Source organism: Atta colombica, unplaced genomic scaffold, assembly GCF_001594045.1.
Source record: "Atta colombica isolate Treedump-2 unplaced genomic scaffold, Acol1.0 scaffold43, whole genome shotgun sequence".
Classification (NCBI taxonomy): Eukaryota; Metazoa; Arthropoda; class Insecta; order Hymenoptera; family Formicidae; genus Atta; species Atta colombica.
Window position 1 is genome coordinate 332,321 of NW_017259532.1, and position 20,714 is coordinate 353,034.

At 33.1% G+C, this 20,714-nt stretch overlaps 1 protein-coding gene across 1 annotated transcript in view; it reads right to left on the reverse strand.

Moving 5' to 3' along the window:
* Positions 1 to 20,714, reverse strand: part of LOC108691229 (prominin-like protein) — a 213,230-nt gene that overhangs the window by 158,554 nt on the left and 33,962 nt on the right. Inside the window, exon 2 of the mRNA XM_018198904.1 lies at positions 11,234 to 11,586. Within this exon, the coding sequence (XP_018054393.1) occupies positions 11,234 to 11,586 (353 nt within the window). The remainder of the gene's footprint in view (positions 1 to 11,233; positions 11,587 to 20,714) is intronic.

Sequence of the window (20,714 nt, forward strand, 5' to 3'; positions counted from 1 at the left end):
AAATCAAATTATAAATAAAATACATATTTATACATACAGATTGAAAAATGTATGTATATATGTATTATAGATACATGTTTAAATCAATAAGAAGTATTTATTTGTATCTATATCTATTTTATTTCATGCTTTTTCTTTTTTTTTTTTTAGTACATTTATGATCCTAGTGTACTAGATGTTACATGTTACATGTTATCACCAGGCGTTAATACATTTTAAATTTTCGTCGCGGCAACACTGGTGTAACATCGCGATCACACGTAAAATTTCCGTTATCGAAAGGACTTATCTGAGCGAAGTTTCTTCATAGCCGCTGGATTTCAGTCGCGTTATCATGCAGAAGTCTATGTCAGACTGCGAGTGCGCACGCGTTTTGTCATCTGTCTGATATTTCGCAGGGTTGAGTCAATATTTTCGACTTTGTCTCACGCTTTTTCATTGCGAGGCCGTTTCCTGGTCTCACTTATTATTGTCCTATCTCAGCCGTTGTATTCGCGTACTTAACAATCCTTTTCCTTTCATTTTCTGCCGCGATCAATATACCGGGCGGCATGGGCGGGACATTAAAGGGGCCTTTCGCCTTTCTCTGTTCCCCTCTGATCCCCCCTCCCTAATCTAACAATCTTCTCAAAACCCGCGATATCAATTCCTCTTATGCAATTTGATGAATTCTGCAACGTGCAAGCGCTTTAACATCTCTTAATTCAAACTCAATCGTCAATGATGGAAACGATGTTGCATCATCGCACAACAGCGATTTTAATTTACCATAATCGCTCTTTTACAAGCTTCTAAGAGCGCAGATCAAATAGTTGTGAATGAAACTCGACCGGGTGACTCTCAGCTGATAAATACTGGTGGAAGATGACGTGTAAATGAAAGATCTTCAGGGTATTCTCTTCACTGAAAATGGCAGTCCTAATCAGAGCAAATCTAACCATAAAAGAAGTTGTAGTACTGGGGATGATCCTCCTCCAAGGCGCAAAAGACATCGCTTACAAGTAAGAATGTCGATACTATCAAGTCGCTTCCCCAAGCGTGGGAACCGATACTTGACTTCCGATGGAGGTTTTTTGTTGTGCATGTCTTTGTCTCAGATACAAAGAAAAATCTTTCCATGAAATTCTAAATTATCACGCAAATAGTTCGGAATGATATCATTTGTATGAAAAAGATCCGTCGCGGAAAAATTTCAGTTGAAATGCCCTCAGCTTCAGCAGCCAATCCGACTCTTAGACCTCATAACCTATAAGCATATATTCCTACCTATTATATTCTTCAGATCGATGTGATTCGTGACGTTCCCCCAGAATCAGCAATGAGAGGTTTCAATGGGACCTTAAAACTCCAAGGAAAAATTATCAGCGCCCAGCGCATGAATCGCGCTGTCACTTCTCAAGGGAAAACGGAATTCCATCACGCTCAATATGTATCAATTTGCCATTCTGTGTTTGTCACCCCCTACGTATCGAAAGTTAAAATGTGCTATTCCTGCTTTAGAGCTGGCTACATTAAGAACAATTGCAATAGCAATTCCCAAGATGTATGATTTGCGGAAACATCCCCCACGTGAACAACTCTCCCTCTGAATAATATACCTTCAAGATGTATTAACTGCAACGATAACCATTTCGCCAACGATCCTAAATGCCCGTCATCAAACAGAAGATAATTATCAATGTTGTGGCGGAAAATATTCCACTTATCGAAGCCAGGAAAAAGGTTCAGTTCTATGGCTTATAATTTTCAGATCCTTTTGCGGACTCCAGGCCATATGCCGCTAATTTTCCTCCTCTCCGCACTCCCCTCAAATAATTCCTCTTTTCCTTCTTCCTTTCCAATTCTTTTTAATAGATTCGCGCCCTTCCTCCCCACCACCATCATCTTCTCCCTTCCTTTCTAGTGCAGCACAAGGCAAATCTCCTTCCTCTTCTTCTTTTTCTCCCTTATCTTTCACCTTAAACAGAGTTTTTCACTTTGGCACTAGACCTGTGTCTTTTTCACGTGGCAAGGCAGTCATCTACATCTAACTCACAATCGCGCCTATCTTATCCAACTATTCTCTCTTCGAAAGATACCTCCCCTCTTATTTCGCTGCAGTGATCATTAGCGATTTCAACATTGATCTGAACCGAACTTCCTTTGACTCCGGCTTTTGCGTGATTTTTGCTCAAGTAATCATCTCTTCATCATTCCATTTTTTAACATACATCACACTTCTTCCTCTTACTCCTAGATCGATCACTGTTTCATAAGACACCAATTACTACTCTTCTCTTACAATCAGCATTCTCTTTTCTTTCTAATGATCAAATTGAAATTTCCCTTAACCTCCTCACTTTCCGACTTCCACCACGCATGATAAGCGTCAGGAACTACTCAAAATTCGACCTTGAGACTTACCACAAAACATTACGTTCTCTTGACTAGCATTGTACAGTCGAGCCTGTACAGTCGATGAAAAAGTTGCAATCCTAAGCACTTATCACAGATATTCATCATCTACAATCATTTATAGTTAAAAGGCCATCGGTCCTTTGGCTATATGCATACCCATTTAAGAATGGATTCAGGCTAGAAATATGGCCAGGCGTAAGCTTCGTCCTTCTCCCGAGAGATGGATGAAGTTTTTTCGCAATTTGCGCAATGAAATCAAGCAGATAATAGCTAACGCCAAAAATAATTATATTTCTAATCGTCTACAGCTTGCTCCTAGTTCTGCACGCCTCTGATCGGAATTACACTCGCTTAATATTACTAACTCCAAACTATGGAGAGCCGGAGGTCTCTCTCAATTAGCTTAATCTCTTATTTACATTTTCTCATCTTCCTACTTTTCCTCCTCCTCGTGGTCCCCGCAGTCAATTCTGCGTTTCGTTTCATGCTACATTCTCTTCAGCTCTTTTGTCTTCTTCCATCTTTTATTCTTCCTCTATTGCCGATCCTGACCTTAGTGCTGCTCTTCGAAAGTGCTCTTTTAATTCTGTTAGACTTGATGGTATAAACTTTTCTTATCCTCGATAGTCTCCCAGTCACTTTTCATAGCATTCTCGACATATTTAATTGCATCTTCAATTCTTCTATCTTTCTTTCTGCGTGGAAACAATCGCATATAATTCCTCTTCTCAAAATCAAAAACCCTTTATCTCCTTTTTATTACCGTCCTATATCATTGCTCCTCTCCAAGATGTTCGAGCGTATCGCCTTTGATACTATTCCGCCACCTCTCTATAAACACTCTCCTAGATCCTCTTTAGTCCGGTTTTCGGACTGGCTGCAGCACTCAGACTGCTCTTGTTGACGAACAACATAAGGTTGGCCGATGATAAAAGAATGGTTATCTTGCTTGTTCTATTTGACTTTACAAAGATTTTATTTTATTTTCGACTCTATTCCCTACAATCGTATCCTCTCCATGCTTAATACCTTCAGACTTTCCAAGTCTGTCCTAGCTGGTTATACTCTTATCTCTCAATGTGTGCGGACGTTTTTAATGTATGCGCGGCTCCAACAGTGCCTTTTCGTCCTGGGAGTCTGTCTCGGCAAGGCTCCTTGATCCACTATTATTCTCTCTTTACCTCAACGACTTGAGACGCTCGTTAATTCACTGTAAATATCTGTTATATGCGAATGATCTCCAAATTTATTACCATTTGCCTCCAGCTGACCTTGGGAAGGTTGTTGGGAGGATTCAGAAGGATGGCGCGATAGAGACCTAGGCTCGGTACAATGGTCTCAGGCTCAAAGCTAATAAGACGGAGGCTATGTTTCTTGGCAGCGCTAGATTTATAAATAACATTCCTTTCTCAGGTACAATAATTATGCTCGACGGAGCGCTTATCGAGTTCATTAAGTGACTAATCTTTGTATTACCAGCACCTTGAACTAGAACCGCGTTAACAACATTTTATGGAGGTTGAATTATCACAAAAATTGCCTTTCGCCTGCACACTCAGCTTGTAACTTCGCTGATTTTTCCAATTTTCGATTACTGCGCGATTGTCCTCACCGACTTAACCTGCCAGCAAAAACAAAAATAACTAAAAAGATTGATGAACGCTTACATGCGTTTTATTTTAAATCTGCGTACGAACGAGCATGTGAGCACCGCTCATAGAGTTGGCTATCCGCGGATGACAGAAGAATCTTTCCTACTGTCTTTTATTTTCCATAGTCCGGCATTTCTCCTTATCTCTCCTGCATTTCCGCCTCCATACTCCTCCTCGCATTAACTTGCGCACTTCCAACGCAGTTCTTGCAGTTTCTACCTGTAGAACATCCATTTATCTTTCTTTTCAATGTTCTGGCTCTGCTCTCTGGAATAATTTTCTTGCTAGTATCAGGAACTTCGATTTGCTCAATGTTTAATGAGTCACTGCCGCGCGCTCTTCTGTCAGCTGCGGCAGCGGAGATCGAGGGATGAATAGTTTGTGTCTCACTACTTATTTTATTTCATTTCAATTCATTTTATTGCCATTTCATCTTCTATCAATTTATAAATATCGCACAAATTTGCTTCATATCTTATCTCATCTCATCTTATTTCAATTTATTCTATTTTTATGTATCTTCCATAAATCTACTACATAACTCTATTTCAATTTTTAAATAAATTGTGTTATCTCTCATCTTTCTATTCTTAGTTTCAATATCAGTCGGTCATACATTGCGAATACACTTCTCGTTCATAACTTTGTATTTCAATTCTTGTATTTTTGCAGTTCTAACAATATCAGTAATTTTTGTAATGTGTACCTTTGTAATATTTGTATTTGTAATTTGTAATATATCATTTTAATTTTAGTAATTTATAATGCTGCCGCGACATTCTATTTTTTCGCTGTGAATACTCTGTCACAAATTCTTTATTACGATTATACTGCTAATATGTATTAAAAATTACATTTTCTTTTATGTTCTTAAAGAGCTTGCCTTAGAACATCAATAAATGCTTTATCTATTTATCTATCTCTCCTTCCTCCTCCCCCTTTCTCTACTATCTCTCCTTCTTTCTCCTCTACTTTGCTTCCCCCTCCCCTTGCTTCATCTTCAGAAAGATTTCCTTCCATAACAATAACGCCGCTTTTTCGTTCTAACCTCCCGCTAATTCAACAATCGCTAATTCCAATTCCTCTTTCTCCTTCTCCCCTTTTGCCCCCCCCTCCCATTCTCCTCTTCGCCCCCTCCCGCTCTCCTCTTCTTTCCCTCTCCTCCCTCCCGAGATGAATGCTTTGTTCAGTCTTCAAGATATTTTCAACTTCTTTATAAAAGGCAATCTCTTTTCTCTCTTTAATTTATGCATGAATACATATCAGCATTTTAGGCCCTTACACTTAAGAATCTTTTTACGCAAATTAATAGCCTTAATCTTCTTTCCAATTCTCAACAATTAAGCACAACATAATAACAATATGCACAACTCCCATCCCTCAAATCCGCTGGGCAGTGCAATATATACATGTTTTTAATCCACACTTTCGTATCAGAAATAAGAGCGACAAGACTCTAGATATTGTCTCGTGAAATTGTCTCGGTTTACGGGGTAAAGCTAATTCAAAATATCTGTTCGCAATATGATCATGTGTTCAAGAAATTCTTCTTACCAAAAACAAGCTCTTTCATCAATCGTCACTGGAATCAATCCCTGCCATAAATTCTAAATAAAAACCAATAAATCCGATATACGAGATTTATCGAGAATGTATGAGAAATTATTAGCTATATGTTTGATTGTATCTGCATCGAAAAATTTCTATTATAAAATCTTATACGTTTCTATCGACATCAACTGTAAATATATCTGCAAATGCTGACTGATAATTTTTCCAAATTTATCATAATCAATGTGCTTTTCTATGCATTTGTGAATGCAAAATTTATGCATATTTACATACACTTACACGCAATATTTAATATTTCATTGTATGGAATACACCTGCATTTTACGACAAAAAATTAATCAGGTTCTGTTTGCACATGCAGAATACTGGTATACATTCGTATTTGCAAATATAGGATATATCGATCTGTGTTTGCGTTGCGTGGTCTAAGTACTGGAATCTATTCGTAATTTACGTTTGTGTTTTCATCCATATCTATAAGAATTTGCGTTATATCGTAATTTATGCATTGGTAAGCAGTCGATATATGAGCGTGAAACTATCACGCACAGCGCATTATCGCGCAAAATTTATCTACAATTGCACACTTTTAAATGTTCCGAATTGTGATTGTATTTGCGGATACATGACTTATCGATTTCTATTTGCGTTTGAGCAAATGTTATCGATGCATTCGGCGCAGATGGAATCGGCGCAGTCTTGTCGCAAAGATGGGAAAGAAAAAATTATTTCTTATTTTAGCCGTGTTTTAAATAAAGCCGAGAGGAATTATTGTGTCACGCAACGCGAACTTTTGTCACTAGTTGAATTGATTAAATTGTTCCATTATTTGTACGGTCAGAAATTTTTAATACAAACGAATCATATGTTGCAGCGGTTAATGTCTTTCAAGGATTTGGAAAGCCAATTGATATGCTGGATAGAGAAGCTCCAGCAATATGACTTCGAAATAATTTACCGTAAAGGTTTTCAGTATTGTGCAAGAGTAGAAGTAAAGGAAGCTTCAAAAGCGGAAAATGCTGTTGCATGGATAGTCTAGTCGGAGGTGAACTTGGAAACCTGAACAATTGGAAGATCCTGACATTTCAATCATTCTTCAAGGTCAAAAAAGGTTGGGATCCGGCCATCTTGGCAAAAGATTGCATCGAAGGAAGTGCCCGCAAAAATATACTGGTCCTATTGGGATTTCTTGAAGATCAAGGATGGTGTACTCTAAACGTGGAAGGCTCCGAATCTAAAAAGCATCGTTGTTCAATGTCGTTCCTAAGAAGCGAGTTCAGGAAATATTAGAAAAAATTCGTGATTCTTCGCGACATTTCGGGATTAATAAAACTCTGGAGAAGATTCGTAAAAGATTTTACTGAGCTTCTTATAAACAGGATGAGAAAGCTTGGTGTAGAACGTACAAAATCTGTTGCTCGAAAAGGTCTGATGGGAAAAGGAACATCTCCGCTTAAAATTTACAATGTTAGAGCTCCATTTGAGAAAGTTCAAATGGACGTGCTTGGTTCACTCCCGACAATCCTTTCAGGAAATAAATATTTATTAGTTATTGTAGATTGCTTCACTAAATAGAGGGTAGAGGTTCCTTCCCTTTAAAGAATATCAGAGCAAAGACTATTGCAGAGATCTTCTTAAATCAGATTATCTTAAGATATGGGATTCCATTACAAGTTCACACAGATCAAAAGAGAAATTTCGAATCTAGAATTTTTCGGAAGCTATCGCAATTGCTCGGAATTAAGAAAACGAGAACGTCTGCTCTGTCTCCAGTCGAATCAAGTGGAGCGTCAACATCAGATAATTTTAAGTTATTTGGCGAAATTCATTGATAAAAATCAAAAAGATTGGGATCGTTGGAATGTATCTGTTGACATATAGGTTTTCCAAACACGAGACCACTGGTGTAACGCCAGTGAAATTGTACTTCGTTCAAGATCTTGGCTTCCCGTTTCACTTACTTCGAGGGAATCCCCATAATAGAGAGTTCAACGAACGATTATTTAAGTAGAATAAAAAAAAAGTTGGAAGTTCACGATCAAATCAAGAAACGTATTGATATTAAGTTCTCTCAAATTAAGATCTAGTATGACCAAAAAGCTAGGCATTTCATTTTTGAAATAGATCAAAATTTAATTGTACAATCTTCAAAGGGTGAGAAGAAAAGCTTCTAAATTGCAGAGTAGCTGGGAAGATCTTTATTTTGTATAAGGAAGCTTAGTAATGTTATGTATTATATTCGCAAGAACAAACATAAAAATAAAATTATACATATAGACAGGTTGGCACTGTATCTTGAGAGACACGTAGAATAGGTTAAATGAATAAAATGTCAATTCAATAAAGCAGAGCCTCTTAATGTTACTTAGCTTTATTAATAAGGTTGATTTATTTTGCAATGCAAGTTTCGCGATGTTAATCTACCTTACTGGATATTTTAAATAAATTAACTAAACGTGATTTTCTGGAAATATTTTCAAATTTAGCAATAGCGTTACAAATCTTATTAACTGTGCCAATGTCTGTGACAACTACAGATCTTTTTAAAAATTAAAAATAAAAGAATTATTTGAGAAATACAATGACGTAGATGCGGTCATGTAATTTAGCTATGATATCAAAAAAAAATTGAAAAAAAATTGGAGAATAGTTTGGAATTGTATGATTACATAATCTTGATTACAAGTCTTGATATAACAATTGAAGACGTAATCAGAATATATTCAAAAATTAAAGCTAAAAGATATAATATAATATGTTACATTAAGTATCAAATATATTATTACAAAAGAAAATATGAAATTTATATTCGTATTTCTGTGTTATGCAAATTCCTTTAGTTGTTAATTCATTGCCATTGGCGGGTGCTTCAGAGACTTAGCAATCCTTATGATAGGGGTGTAAAAGTAAATTCCAGCATAGGGCGTTAAAGACGTTCGTAACGCCTCTATGTACGCTACATTTATAGAAGATAAGATTTTTCGGTATAAAGAATTAAAGCAAATCAGTGAACATCCTTTTATTTACCTGAGGAAGAATACACGTCCACACAATACTCTGGTTTAGATTATATTGTACATGTTATATGATAAATAATACATATTTAAAAAAAAATTCTTTTTAAAATCTTTTCCCTTTTCTCTCCACCTTTCCTTTTTCGTACTTTGTATTGAGTAAGTCAGTTATATCAATATTTTACTCAATACTTTGTATTGAGTAAAAAAATGCACTTGATTATTCATAGTATAATATTTAAAAATATTATAATTAGTTGATAAATTAAAAAATTATTGCTAAGGTATATCATTAAAAAAATCGTAAAATAAATATCATATCTATAAAATCGCGTGCGAGAAGAGAATGTGGGAGAGAATACAATAGAAAGAAGAAACGGCATGCGAATAAGATGATAAGTATAGGGTCGCAACGAGTGGGAGAACGAACTGCATGAATGCAGTACAATGGATGGGAGAGAGAGTGGATGAATTAGAAAGAAAATGGCAACGGATGGGAAAGAGAAAGAACAAAACCTTTCCTCTCTCCCATGGATCCTGGTAATGCGCTTCTTCTCTCTTGCCTCTCGAACCTAGCGTTAGCGATGCATTACCTCCTTCCTGATCTCTCTCTTACACGCACACACGCACACCGCATATACATATACGCACTAACACATAATCTAGAATCCTCCTTGCTTTCCTACTGTATTTATAAATATTCATTAAAATTTTTATACAAGGTGTTTTCTGTAACTTGATTATTTAAAATATTTCTATTATTTTTGATGATACGAGAAAATATTACAAGAGATCTTATTCGGTTCAAAGAGACACATATTATGATGAGCAAAAAAATTTTATTATGATGAAAAAAATTTTCTCAAAGTCATGTTTTTTGAGACTTCAAGATCACCTGCTCTTTTTTAAGTGGAATTGTATGATTTTCTACACAATATTCCTCTAATTAATCTGAATATAAAAGTATTAAGATAATGATACAAAAAACCAATAATTTATGAGATCTTTTTACCTTATTTTGATATATTGACATAAAATGTTAAATAACTCGTCTGTTCACAAAAGTATTAAAGTACAATTATAAAAAAATTAATAATTTATGAGTCCTTTAACATTTTATGTCAATATATCAGAATAAAATATAAATAAAAAAATCTCGTAAACTATTGATTTTTTGATATCATTACCTTAATATTATGCTTTTATAAGCAGAATAAATAGAAGAATCATATAATAAAAAAAATCATATAATTCCATTTAAAAAAATGGAGGTGATCTTGAAGTCTAAAAAAAATGACTGAGAAAAATTTCTGTCCATCATAATATTGGGTCGTCTGGAAAGTTTGTACCGATGTTGAAGAAAAATTGAAACGCAGAAAATTTTAATTTAATAAATGTATACTAAAATTTAAATTTTAATCGGCACGAACTTTTCGGACAATATATGCCCAATATATGCCTTTTCGAATCGAAAATCCCTTGTGATATTTTCTCATATCATTAAAAAAAACGGTATTTTAAGTGAACAAGTTACAGGAAATATAAAAAATTGATCTATTATAGTATAATTTTCGTATTTAACGTATAAAATTTCATATTTAACGTATGAAGCAAACTTTATGATAGAGTTAAAAATTTTTTTTATGCTTTTTCTAGAAAAGTAATAGATAAATATCTATAAAAGTTCACAATCTATGTAGCAAGATGCCGTTTATTTAATGTATTAATTAATTATTCTTATGACGAATATGACGTCCAAACATAGTAAAAAGATCATGGATTTGTCATAGATACATAATGTCAGAAGTCGATGTCAAAAATATATCATTTTTTTCGTGTTATTAACGGTAACAAAACGTTCGTCCATTTGACATCATTAATTAATTATTCTTATACGAATTTATACGGTTCGGAGATGAAATAAAAATTACAAAAATGAACAAATTTGCTAGGTATTGAAATTATAAATATTCTAGTTCAATTATTTTTATAATTTCCATCTCATTTTAAGAACATAATAAGCTTCTTGATGACTAAACATCATAAAAATGGATTCTTATATTTCTTATCACTCACACAATGTCATAAACTAACATAAAAATACATCATTATTTTCATGTTATTATGGAATAAATGTATGACATTATTAATTGATCACTAATAATGTTACTAATACGACAATTGGTCATTTATTTGATCATTAAGTATGACATTGTAAAGACGTTATAAATAAATCATTAATTGGTCAAAAAGATGATGATAAAAGATTATTATATAGATCTATTACATAGATCACATAATGTCTTAAATAGATCATATAACATCAATAATTTAAAATAACCAACTATCGACATCAAAATAATGACAACTTGCTATCTAGGAATATAGAGATCGAAAGAATAATTAGATCAAACATATTTTAGATCTTCTAAATTTAAATAAATTTGCTTCGGACACGTGAAAAGAGTAATTTAATTTTTTGCAGTTTACTATGTACAATTTTCTTTCTCTTTTTTTGCAAGGAAGAAAAAATATTACATTAAGTGATTTTTTTTAGTTCCGATGAACTTAGAGAATTTAGAAAAACAGATTGCGTACCAATGTCCAATTGACTGGCATTTATCCTTAATTCTTGCGTTATTTTATTCATCAATCTCAGATCTTCTCTGATCGACTCTAAGCCAGCAACGATGTCATTCAGATTTGTCAGGGAGACGGCGTGAGAATATTCCGCTAGTTGTTCGGTAACGATTTTTCCACTGGCCTGCAGAATATTGTTGAGCGTAACTTCAAGTTCCTCGGGATTGGTCTTGAGCAAATTGTCAATCTCTAACTTCGTGGTAGTCAAGTAGAGCTTGACGTCTTTCAGACTTGTCTTGGCTTTACACGGAAGCTCTTTGGTTCCCTCCTGCATGTACTCGTTTGTCACAAAGGCACACACCACGCCGAATCTGCAGTTAATTGTCCATGTTAATTGTCTACGTTTTATTAGAGTGACGAGACAGGAAAATAGAATTTTATTATTTTTATACGAAGCTAAACAAACAACAAAGCTCGTTAAACATACATGTTTAACATCTCGAATATTAATATCACATATTTAACAACAGAGGGAATTAAATTACACGTGGGACAATTAAATTTCGAAAAGAGGGGTAAGTTAGTTATTATTATATTATATTATAGTGAAATCATACAACATAATACATTGATATATTCATTGGTAATCAGCAGAAAAAGCAGCTTTGCAACTTTATTGTAAAATACTTGAACATGATTGATTTATACATTTAGATCAATGAACTAACTGCAAGACCAATCATATTAAAAAATTTTATATAATATTTGCAAAATTGTTTTTTCTGCTTAAAGCAGACATTAGTATTTCTAAATGGAAAGAAGGAAGTGAATTCCAGGAATTTCCTAATTTCAAAAAATCGTAATGATATGCACCAATTATAAGCATCATAGCAGGAATTTCTATTGCCGTATATTTCAGTTATCATTTTTGTTTCATTTATAACATCACTATATATTTAATGAAGTAATTAAGCAAAACTCGATAAATAAAATTAATCCTTTTATGTCCAATTTGCGAAGAGAAATATTGGATTAGAGAAAAAGTCCCTTTTTACAAATTGGTAAAAGAACTTTTTTAGTAACCCATATAATCTATTTTTTTTAAATTGACAATTACATCTTGATAGCAATATTTCAATTTTAAGAATCCGTATTTTTAATGGAGTTACGAGCAATAAAGTCAGCATGTTTCTTTTGAGTAACTCAGGAACAAAAAGAAACATTTTTCATGGAACATTTTTAAAAAACGATTTTGTAGAGAAAATTTCAAACTTTCACGATAGATAGTTGAAAATTTGCTCAAATTTTTTTGGGCACGCTACAGATCTATAAAGAAAATTTTTATATGTAAAAATTATGAAACTCACATAAATAAAAATATAGCAAAAATCCTTTTCTTAAATTTAAATTTTGATCACTTTTAACGAAGATATTGACGGGGAAAAGTTTATTTACCTTGTAAAAGGACTTTTTTTCTAATTCAATATATTTAGTTGAATTATTTTTAAAGGTCTTTTTTGGGATAACTTAGAGACTCTCAAGAAAGAATCTGGCCACTCTCAATTGCATTCTGATAGGACAATCTTGAATTAGACAAATATGGTGGAACTTTTTACAGAAAATCTTTTATCACTTGTGAATTATTACAATCGGACACACAATTATTTTTTTTGTTACTAATAAATTCTTTTACAAGTTTTGCCTGATGATGAGATTTTTTACTATGGATAATAGCAAGTAATTACGGGTAATAATCTTAGATCAGATTATGATTCTATATATCCTGCAATACAGAGCCAAATGTTGCCGCTATTCATATACTATATTCTCTATAATATGAAGCGAAGTATTTCCGCCATATTTGTCCCATGGCCAGACTTTTACTTGAAGATCTCTAGGATAGCTAAATATGGCAGTAAATTAAAAATTAAATGGTAAATTCAAATCATAAAATGATTAATTACACAATCCAACAAAAAAATTGCGGTGATTAGGGCTATTTCTTAATAAGGATTGTCCAAGAAAAAAACCTTCCCACATAAAAACTCATATATCCTCCAAACCACTTAAAAAAAAAAATTTTTTTAATTTAGTAGGCTTTGCAATGAATGTAAGAAACGATTGAAACAGTTTCGTAATCGCTTTGTTCTCAGTTGCAAAATGGCAAGTGAAATAGAAACACGCAAATCCATAATCAAAATTTTTCAAGAACACCCGGAATGGAGTTTCATCAAAATCGCGCGGAAGACGGGAGTTTGGAAGAAAACGATGTCAATAGTCATTAGGTGTTTCAAGGAAGACTTAACTATCAACCGTAAAGAAGGATCTGGAAGGAAAAAGGGTTTTCAGAGTTCAAAAACAGCGAAAAAAGAGGGCATCCGAGGAAGTGACTGAGATCACCATAAAAATGGATATGATGGAGGGGATTCCAGAAAAAATTAAAAATTTTTTGTCAAAAGTAATTATTAAGAATTTTTTTAAATATAGTTTTAATTGTAATTAAAAGACATTTCTAAAATGGGTTTGCTTTTGAAAATCAGTCAAGTGGTGGAGGATATGTGAGTTTTTATGTGGGAAGGTTTTTTTCTTGGACAGTTCTTAGAGTAAGGTCGCTAAATCTAAATCCGCCGAAAGCAAAAGATGCTCATCACATCAGAGATGAAATAAATTGAGTAATATGAGCCAAAAACAACATTTTTTGCCGTATTTATCATTTTTTGTGGCCAAACGAAAATATTCTTCAATTTCGTAAATGCCACTCTAAAAAGCGAATTTTCACCTTTAAAACAAATTTTATTATTTTTCTTCATCAAGTTATGAACGTTTTCTGAATTAATGTAAAATAATGGGTCAACTTGACGGATTAAATAGCATTTGATTAAACATTGTAACATTACCGCAATTTCATTCGTAGTTACAATATGGTATATTGCATTGTAATATTACAGCAATATCGTTCAATTGTTACATTGCAGTTTATCACATTGCATTATTACTACAATAGAATATTATAATGCATTTTATCGTAGTGCCATCCTTCTAAGATATAAATACTATGTTTTGATTATTTACTAAATATTAAAAAATTAGGAATATGGATTAAACATAACTCGCAATGGATACAAATAAACTGTATTGTATCTTATATCTTGTTGTATTTGTATCTACAGTAATTATATTTAATATTCATTTACAATTTTTTTTCTTCAATATTCAATATTTTTTTCTTGATTTATTTATTATGCGCGTGACAAATAATACATCATTGAAATATATATATATTTACAAGTCAGTATTCCAATATTCGCCGTTTAAAATACGATAGTAACGAAGATTTAGAAAAATTAAAATGTTAGTTTAAACAATACAATCTCTTTGAGATATAAAGGATTTAAATATGACTATTCCAACTATACGAAATATTGCAATATTTTAATATTTTAATAGTGCGCAATATTACAAAAATTGCAGCAGTATTGCTTGTATATGTAATATTACAATAAAATTTTTATATTTTATAGAATATATTGCAGTATTGAAAAATATTTTATAGAAAATATTGCAATTTATTGTTGCAGTATTACGATTCAGTAGAGTATATTTAGAGAAATATTGCATACATGTTGCTATAAAATAATGCAATATTTCAATAATTATTCCATTTTTACTAATTGTTAATATATTATTGTGCTTAGCATTATCCAAATAATAAATATAATAAATAATAAATATAATAAAGTTATGATCAAAAAATATTTCGGGGGCCTAGAAAGCACATCCAAAATGATTTAAGAATCTCCAGGAGATTCATCTACTCGATTTATAAGAGGGAGTACTCATTTACTTCTTATAAAAACTTCTGGATATTTTCTCCTTACGAAATGTATATCTCTTTCGTAGCGGGGCTGCATATTTACTTATTGGATTGTAATATAATGATATAATGCAATATTTTCTACAAAATTAAAATTACAATATTTTTTGCAATATTAAAATACATCATATGGTTCAATAATAAAAATTAAAAATAAAAGTTTAGAAAGGTTATAAACCAAAAAACAATAATGTAAACGCGTCAATAAAGGAAACAAATATAATTATCATGATAAAGCAAATAACAAATAACAGACGTCGTTTCGAGCTCGATTGGGTCATCCTCAATGTTGAATTTTTTAGACACGACTATCATATTCTCCTCAAATTGTTGAGGAGAATAGAATTATGTTTGATAAATTTCAGAAACCTACATGTTCAGAGATTTCTCAATTTTTATTCCCATCATTCTTTATCATAAAAGGAGCGTTATTATAGATGCAATAGATAAAATCTTATTATTGTCTCACCCAAAATTTCATGAGCATAATCTTATAGATGTTGTTCACACTTTTTTAGAGAATCTTATTCTCTCCATTTCATATTCGCCATAATTCACAACAGACTCCTTTTTTACTTTCATAAATACAAAAACTCTCATATTTCTTATTTTTCTAAAAATAAGATATCGGCAGACAAATATTTCTTCATACTTTATGTTTCTGAAAGTTTTAGGCCTATCGCTTTTAAAATGAATTTGAAGTTAACTTATTCAATTCCTAATACATTAAATAAGAACATAAAGACCAATTAGATGTTTTATCACATCAAGAAGTGGTTTACAAAATATTTTGCGAGGCTAGTTATGTGGATCAAACAAAGAGAAAATTAAGAATTAAATTACAAGAACATGACAAATACGGGTTCTCCAACTGTTATCACGAACCATCGTATTGATTGTAACCGCCAATTTTGGAACAATGTAAAAATCCTTGATAAGAAACTTTCTTATAAAAAAAGGTTAGTATCTGAAATGGTTCATATTAAAAAGCAAAGCTAGGTCTAAATAAGCAAAGTGAATCTGAATCGTTACACGAATCCTATCTTCCTATTATACAATCTTTTTCCCTCTCTTAGTCATTTCTCCTTTGTCCTTTTGTTTCCCTTTCTTAAGGATATTCTCAATCCATCACTTTTTCCTTCATTCTGTGTATCGCAGTCAGACGACAAAGACATTTCTTCACAATATTGCTTCCAAATTTTATATTCTTTTGCCAAGTTCGAACTAAATATTCTTGGTAGAAGTAATTTTGTATTAATACAGATATGGAAGTTTTTTTATCAATGGACACTATAACATTATAATTATAAGATAACTTTAATTATAAGTTCTAATTTATATATATTAATCTACAGACAGACTTTCATTGTTTCATATTCAATATCATTGAATTTATTGCGTTTTCATTGTATTTATTCGTTTGCTTTAGATATTATGTTATTGTAATGTTTTGTTCTCACTATTTTTATAGATTTTAACATGAATTTTAATTTGCGATGCTTGTGAATTTTTTGCACACCGATATGGACTTTTATGATCTTGACTTCTAACTTATACGCTTTATTGTTCCAGACATAATATCAAATTCACGACAAGATTTTATAGATGGCTATTTGTTTTTTTGTATTATTTTATTAGTTGATCCGTAATTTTAGTACATTAATTTAGTTTATCTGTTATATTTAAATTTATATAACATTGAGGATGACCTGATCGAGCTCTTCTGTTATTCGTTATTTGTTTTAGATTATAATAATTATATTTGTTTCTTTTATTTATGCATTTACGTTGTTATTTTTGGTTCATAATCTTTTTAAACTTTTATTTTTAATTTTGCAATATTGTAGTATGTATTTCCAATAAAATGTTATAGTTGCATTAATAATGCAGCAATATCGCTACAATTGATAACATTGTGCATTATTGAAATATTGCTGCACTATTTCGTACTGAAGAGATACGTGCGCGAATCAATCACGAGAGGGACACGCTATTCGTAAGAAGAAAACGTCCAGCAGTCTTATAAGAAGAAATACATAAATCGAGTTGGCATATTTCCCGAAGATTTCAAACCTTTTTTGAAAATGCTTTCTAGGCCTCCGAATTTTTTTTATCATGACTTTATTATATGTACTTTAGAGTGTAATATTAAACAATAATACTTTAGCAATTAATAAAACTGGATTAATTATTGTAATATATCATAATGCAGCAATATTGCAGAAATATTCCTGCGATGTATTTTTTACGGACATTTATTATTGTTACGATATTTATATATACATTTATATATACATTATTGATATATTACTATGTAATATAGTATTATTGCAATATTATCACAGAAATATTTCCACCCCACCTCCTATCTAGGAGCGTATGACTTTCTACGAGAAGCGGGAGTTTCACTCCACTTCCCTTTACTAAGGAGCATCCGATTTTCCACGCAAAGCCAGTTTCACTCCACTTCCCCTTTACCAAGGGGTGCTTGACTTTCCACATGAACTTCCACGAGATCTTCCTCCTTGTCTCAAGCAAAGAAGGACATATAAAATGTTTCAGATATAAGATAGAAGCCGCATTGGGGACGTAGAATGGGTCAAGGGAAACAAAATATATCATATCATTTCTCATATCATTTTGAGATATTCGCTAATTTTTTAATTAAAAAAGGAAACATCTATGCCAATGTGTAGTGAAACCGCGAATTTATAACACAGCCCATCGCGTCTCACTCTCGGCAGCGCGCTGGGCCGTTCTAATTTGCACGGCGCAGTTTCACCGCACATTGGCTTAAACATTTCCTTTTTTAATTCGAAAACTACAGAAAATATCTCAAAATGATGTGAGACTTTTTTGTTTCTTAATCCATTCTACGTCCTCAATGCGGCTCCTATCTTATTTCAAAGATATCGTATAAGAAGACAAGGAGAGCTTTCTAACAAGCGACACTGTGCATCCGGCAATCATCCTATCCCTTTAACATTGGCGAATAATAAGGATACAATGATTCATCGTAGAGTATCTATAATAAGAGTCACTAACAGTCACTAGAGTAACGATCGGTGATTGGTCTGCCAAATTGAGGCAAAAGTGGAAGTTGCATACCCGTAAGTACTATCAGTAAGTGCACATGCAGTGTATACTATTTACACTGTTTCGAGCAAGTTTTTTGTCACAGAGGTGAATTGTTCGTTTATTGATTTGTTCGTTTGTTCATTTTATTCGGCGAATCATTCAAATTAAGGAGAGATGAGTAGCAAATGGATTGCAGTGAAATTACATATTCTTTTAATGAAATAAAAATGTGAATTTCTTGTGTAGTCATTATAACTTAACCTATTTTTTTTTTTACACATTAGAGCTACAATGCCTAGCTGTAGCAAATTATTGCATAAAGTCTGCCAAAAAGGAGAGATGTTTTAAGATGTTTCGTTTTCCTCGAGACTCTAAAAGATGAAAAATTTATGCTGAAAACATAGAACAAGACTGGACTCTGTCTAATAATTCAATGTTACGTGAGCTTAGCAAGAATTTACTTCTGTGATTTTTTAAATATAAATAAATTATTAAACGATGTATATTGTATATTATTCTAGGTGCATTTTATGCAGAAAATGTGGACTGAATCGAAGACTCAAAACAGCAAGTGTATGCTGAAAAAAGATAATATTCCAACTGTGTTTAGTGAATTCGTGCTTCAGAATATACTGGAAGGTGTATATAAGATATATTGATTTATTACTTTGTATTATTATGCAATTCTATAGTCACTAATAATACTTTGGATGTAAATTAATTAATTATCTTTGTTATGCCTTGCCGATATCCGTGATCTGTGCAGCGTTGAACGCGTTATCGAGACAACAAATCAATCAATTGTATAACAAGGCAGACGGATTTGAATGTGAACTGTCGACGGAAGTTCTCTCGCGATCTGTTCCATCCTACATCTTCGCGGTGTCCTCTGTGTTCTCTATTCTGCATCAATAAATTCTTAACTATGTTATTATTTCGGCGATTCGGGAATGCGTGTGCGCGTCTACTAGAGTGATCTCATGAATCGAACGCGCGGACGTAACAGTTGGGAACTCGTCCGCTTGGACATTCAATGCGTGCTGTGCGGGAATCAACTGCTCGGAAAAGGAGAATTATTGTTACAGAGCAATCTCCTGCTGTGTCAATCATGAGAATGTCACAGAAAGTGTTACCTACGAAAATCGCTCTCCGGGCGTTTTATGGGAGGAGCAATGGACGCGCGGGCCGAATACGCAGAATCTTCACGACAACACAACGCTGAGATGCGACAGATGCGTGAAGAACATCAGCGGACGCTGACCGATTGTATGGAGTCACTGTGACAATGTGACGCTGAGATCTAGCGACTACGGGAAGAATTTCGCAGCGGAAACACTCAGATAAGTCCTTCTGACGGAAATCTGTAGACAGAATCTTTCCGTAAACTCGCACGATCGCGATATTACACGATTTTCATCAGGTGGCGGGAAATGACACGAACGCACAAGAACGCGTTGAATCGTGTGTTTCACTTCACAATATTACGCAATTTTCTGCAGGCGACGGAAATGATATGAATACGCGTGGAATCTCGTGTTTCGCTTCGTGAGGAAATAAACGTTAAGTTAAAGCCGGACACGTTTTTGACGGAAGTGCTCCTCTGAGGGAATTCCTTGCTTGAATTTGATTTGATCGCTCGTACGAACCGCTGGGAGAGTGGAGACGAAAGCCGTTTTAGCATCATGCTTGAGGAGAAAAGCGCGTGTTGGAAAGTGTACAAAACCTAGAGAATTTAGATTTTTCAGAGTTAAAATTGAAATTAGAATTATGTTTCGGTGAAGCGCAATCGCTACAGAATTATTACTTTCAATTCACAAATCGTAAGCAGAAATTTGAAAAGAGTATTGCTTCTTTTGGCTCGGACATCGAAAGACTATCTCAATTAGCATATCTTGAATTTTCTGATTTAATACGCGACAAAGTCGCGTGCGCGCAGTTCGTCTCCGCTTTATCCGACGGATTTGTTAAGAGAGCGCTTCTGTTAGAGGGGGCAACATCTCTGAGAATTGCGATTGAGAGAAAAACAATCAAATTAATATATAATAAGAAAATAATTGTCAATATAAAAAAGAGAATAATTTTAATTTTAGGAAAAAGAAAGAAAAGAGTTTTAGTAACCAATAAAGGGGAAGAAAATCAACTTAATAAAGAAAAGGAAGGAAAATTTAATAAAAATAAATTTACAAAATTTGAAAAAGAAAAGAATTATAAGAGAAGAAATGGAAGTGAAAAGGAGTACTGGTAAAGAGGGGCCTTTCCGATCGAAATGTCCGGACGGTTTGATAAATAAGAGATAGTCGAGTTCTGCGGAGTGAACTCGAAATGGAAAAAACCCCGAAAAATATTTATTATGTTAACGAACAATGTTTTTGTGATATTGATAATCAATATAATCTTATCACTTAGTATTCTTTCAGGATAAACTTAGAGGAAAACTTAGAGGATAGACTCTATCTTTTTCAGGATAGACTTAAATATAATTCAATGAATTTCTTTTGAAGGGGGGTTACAGGAATGCTGTTTGGACTTAGTTTGGTATTGCAACTT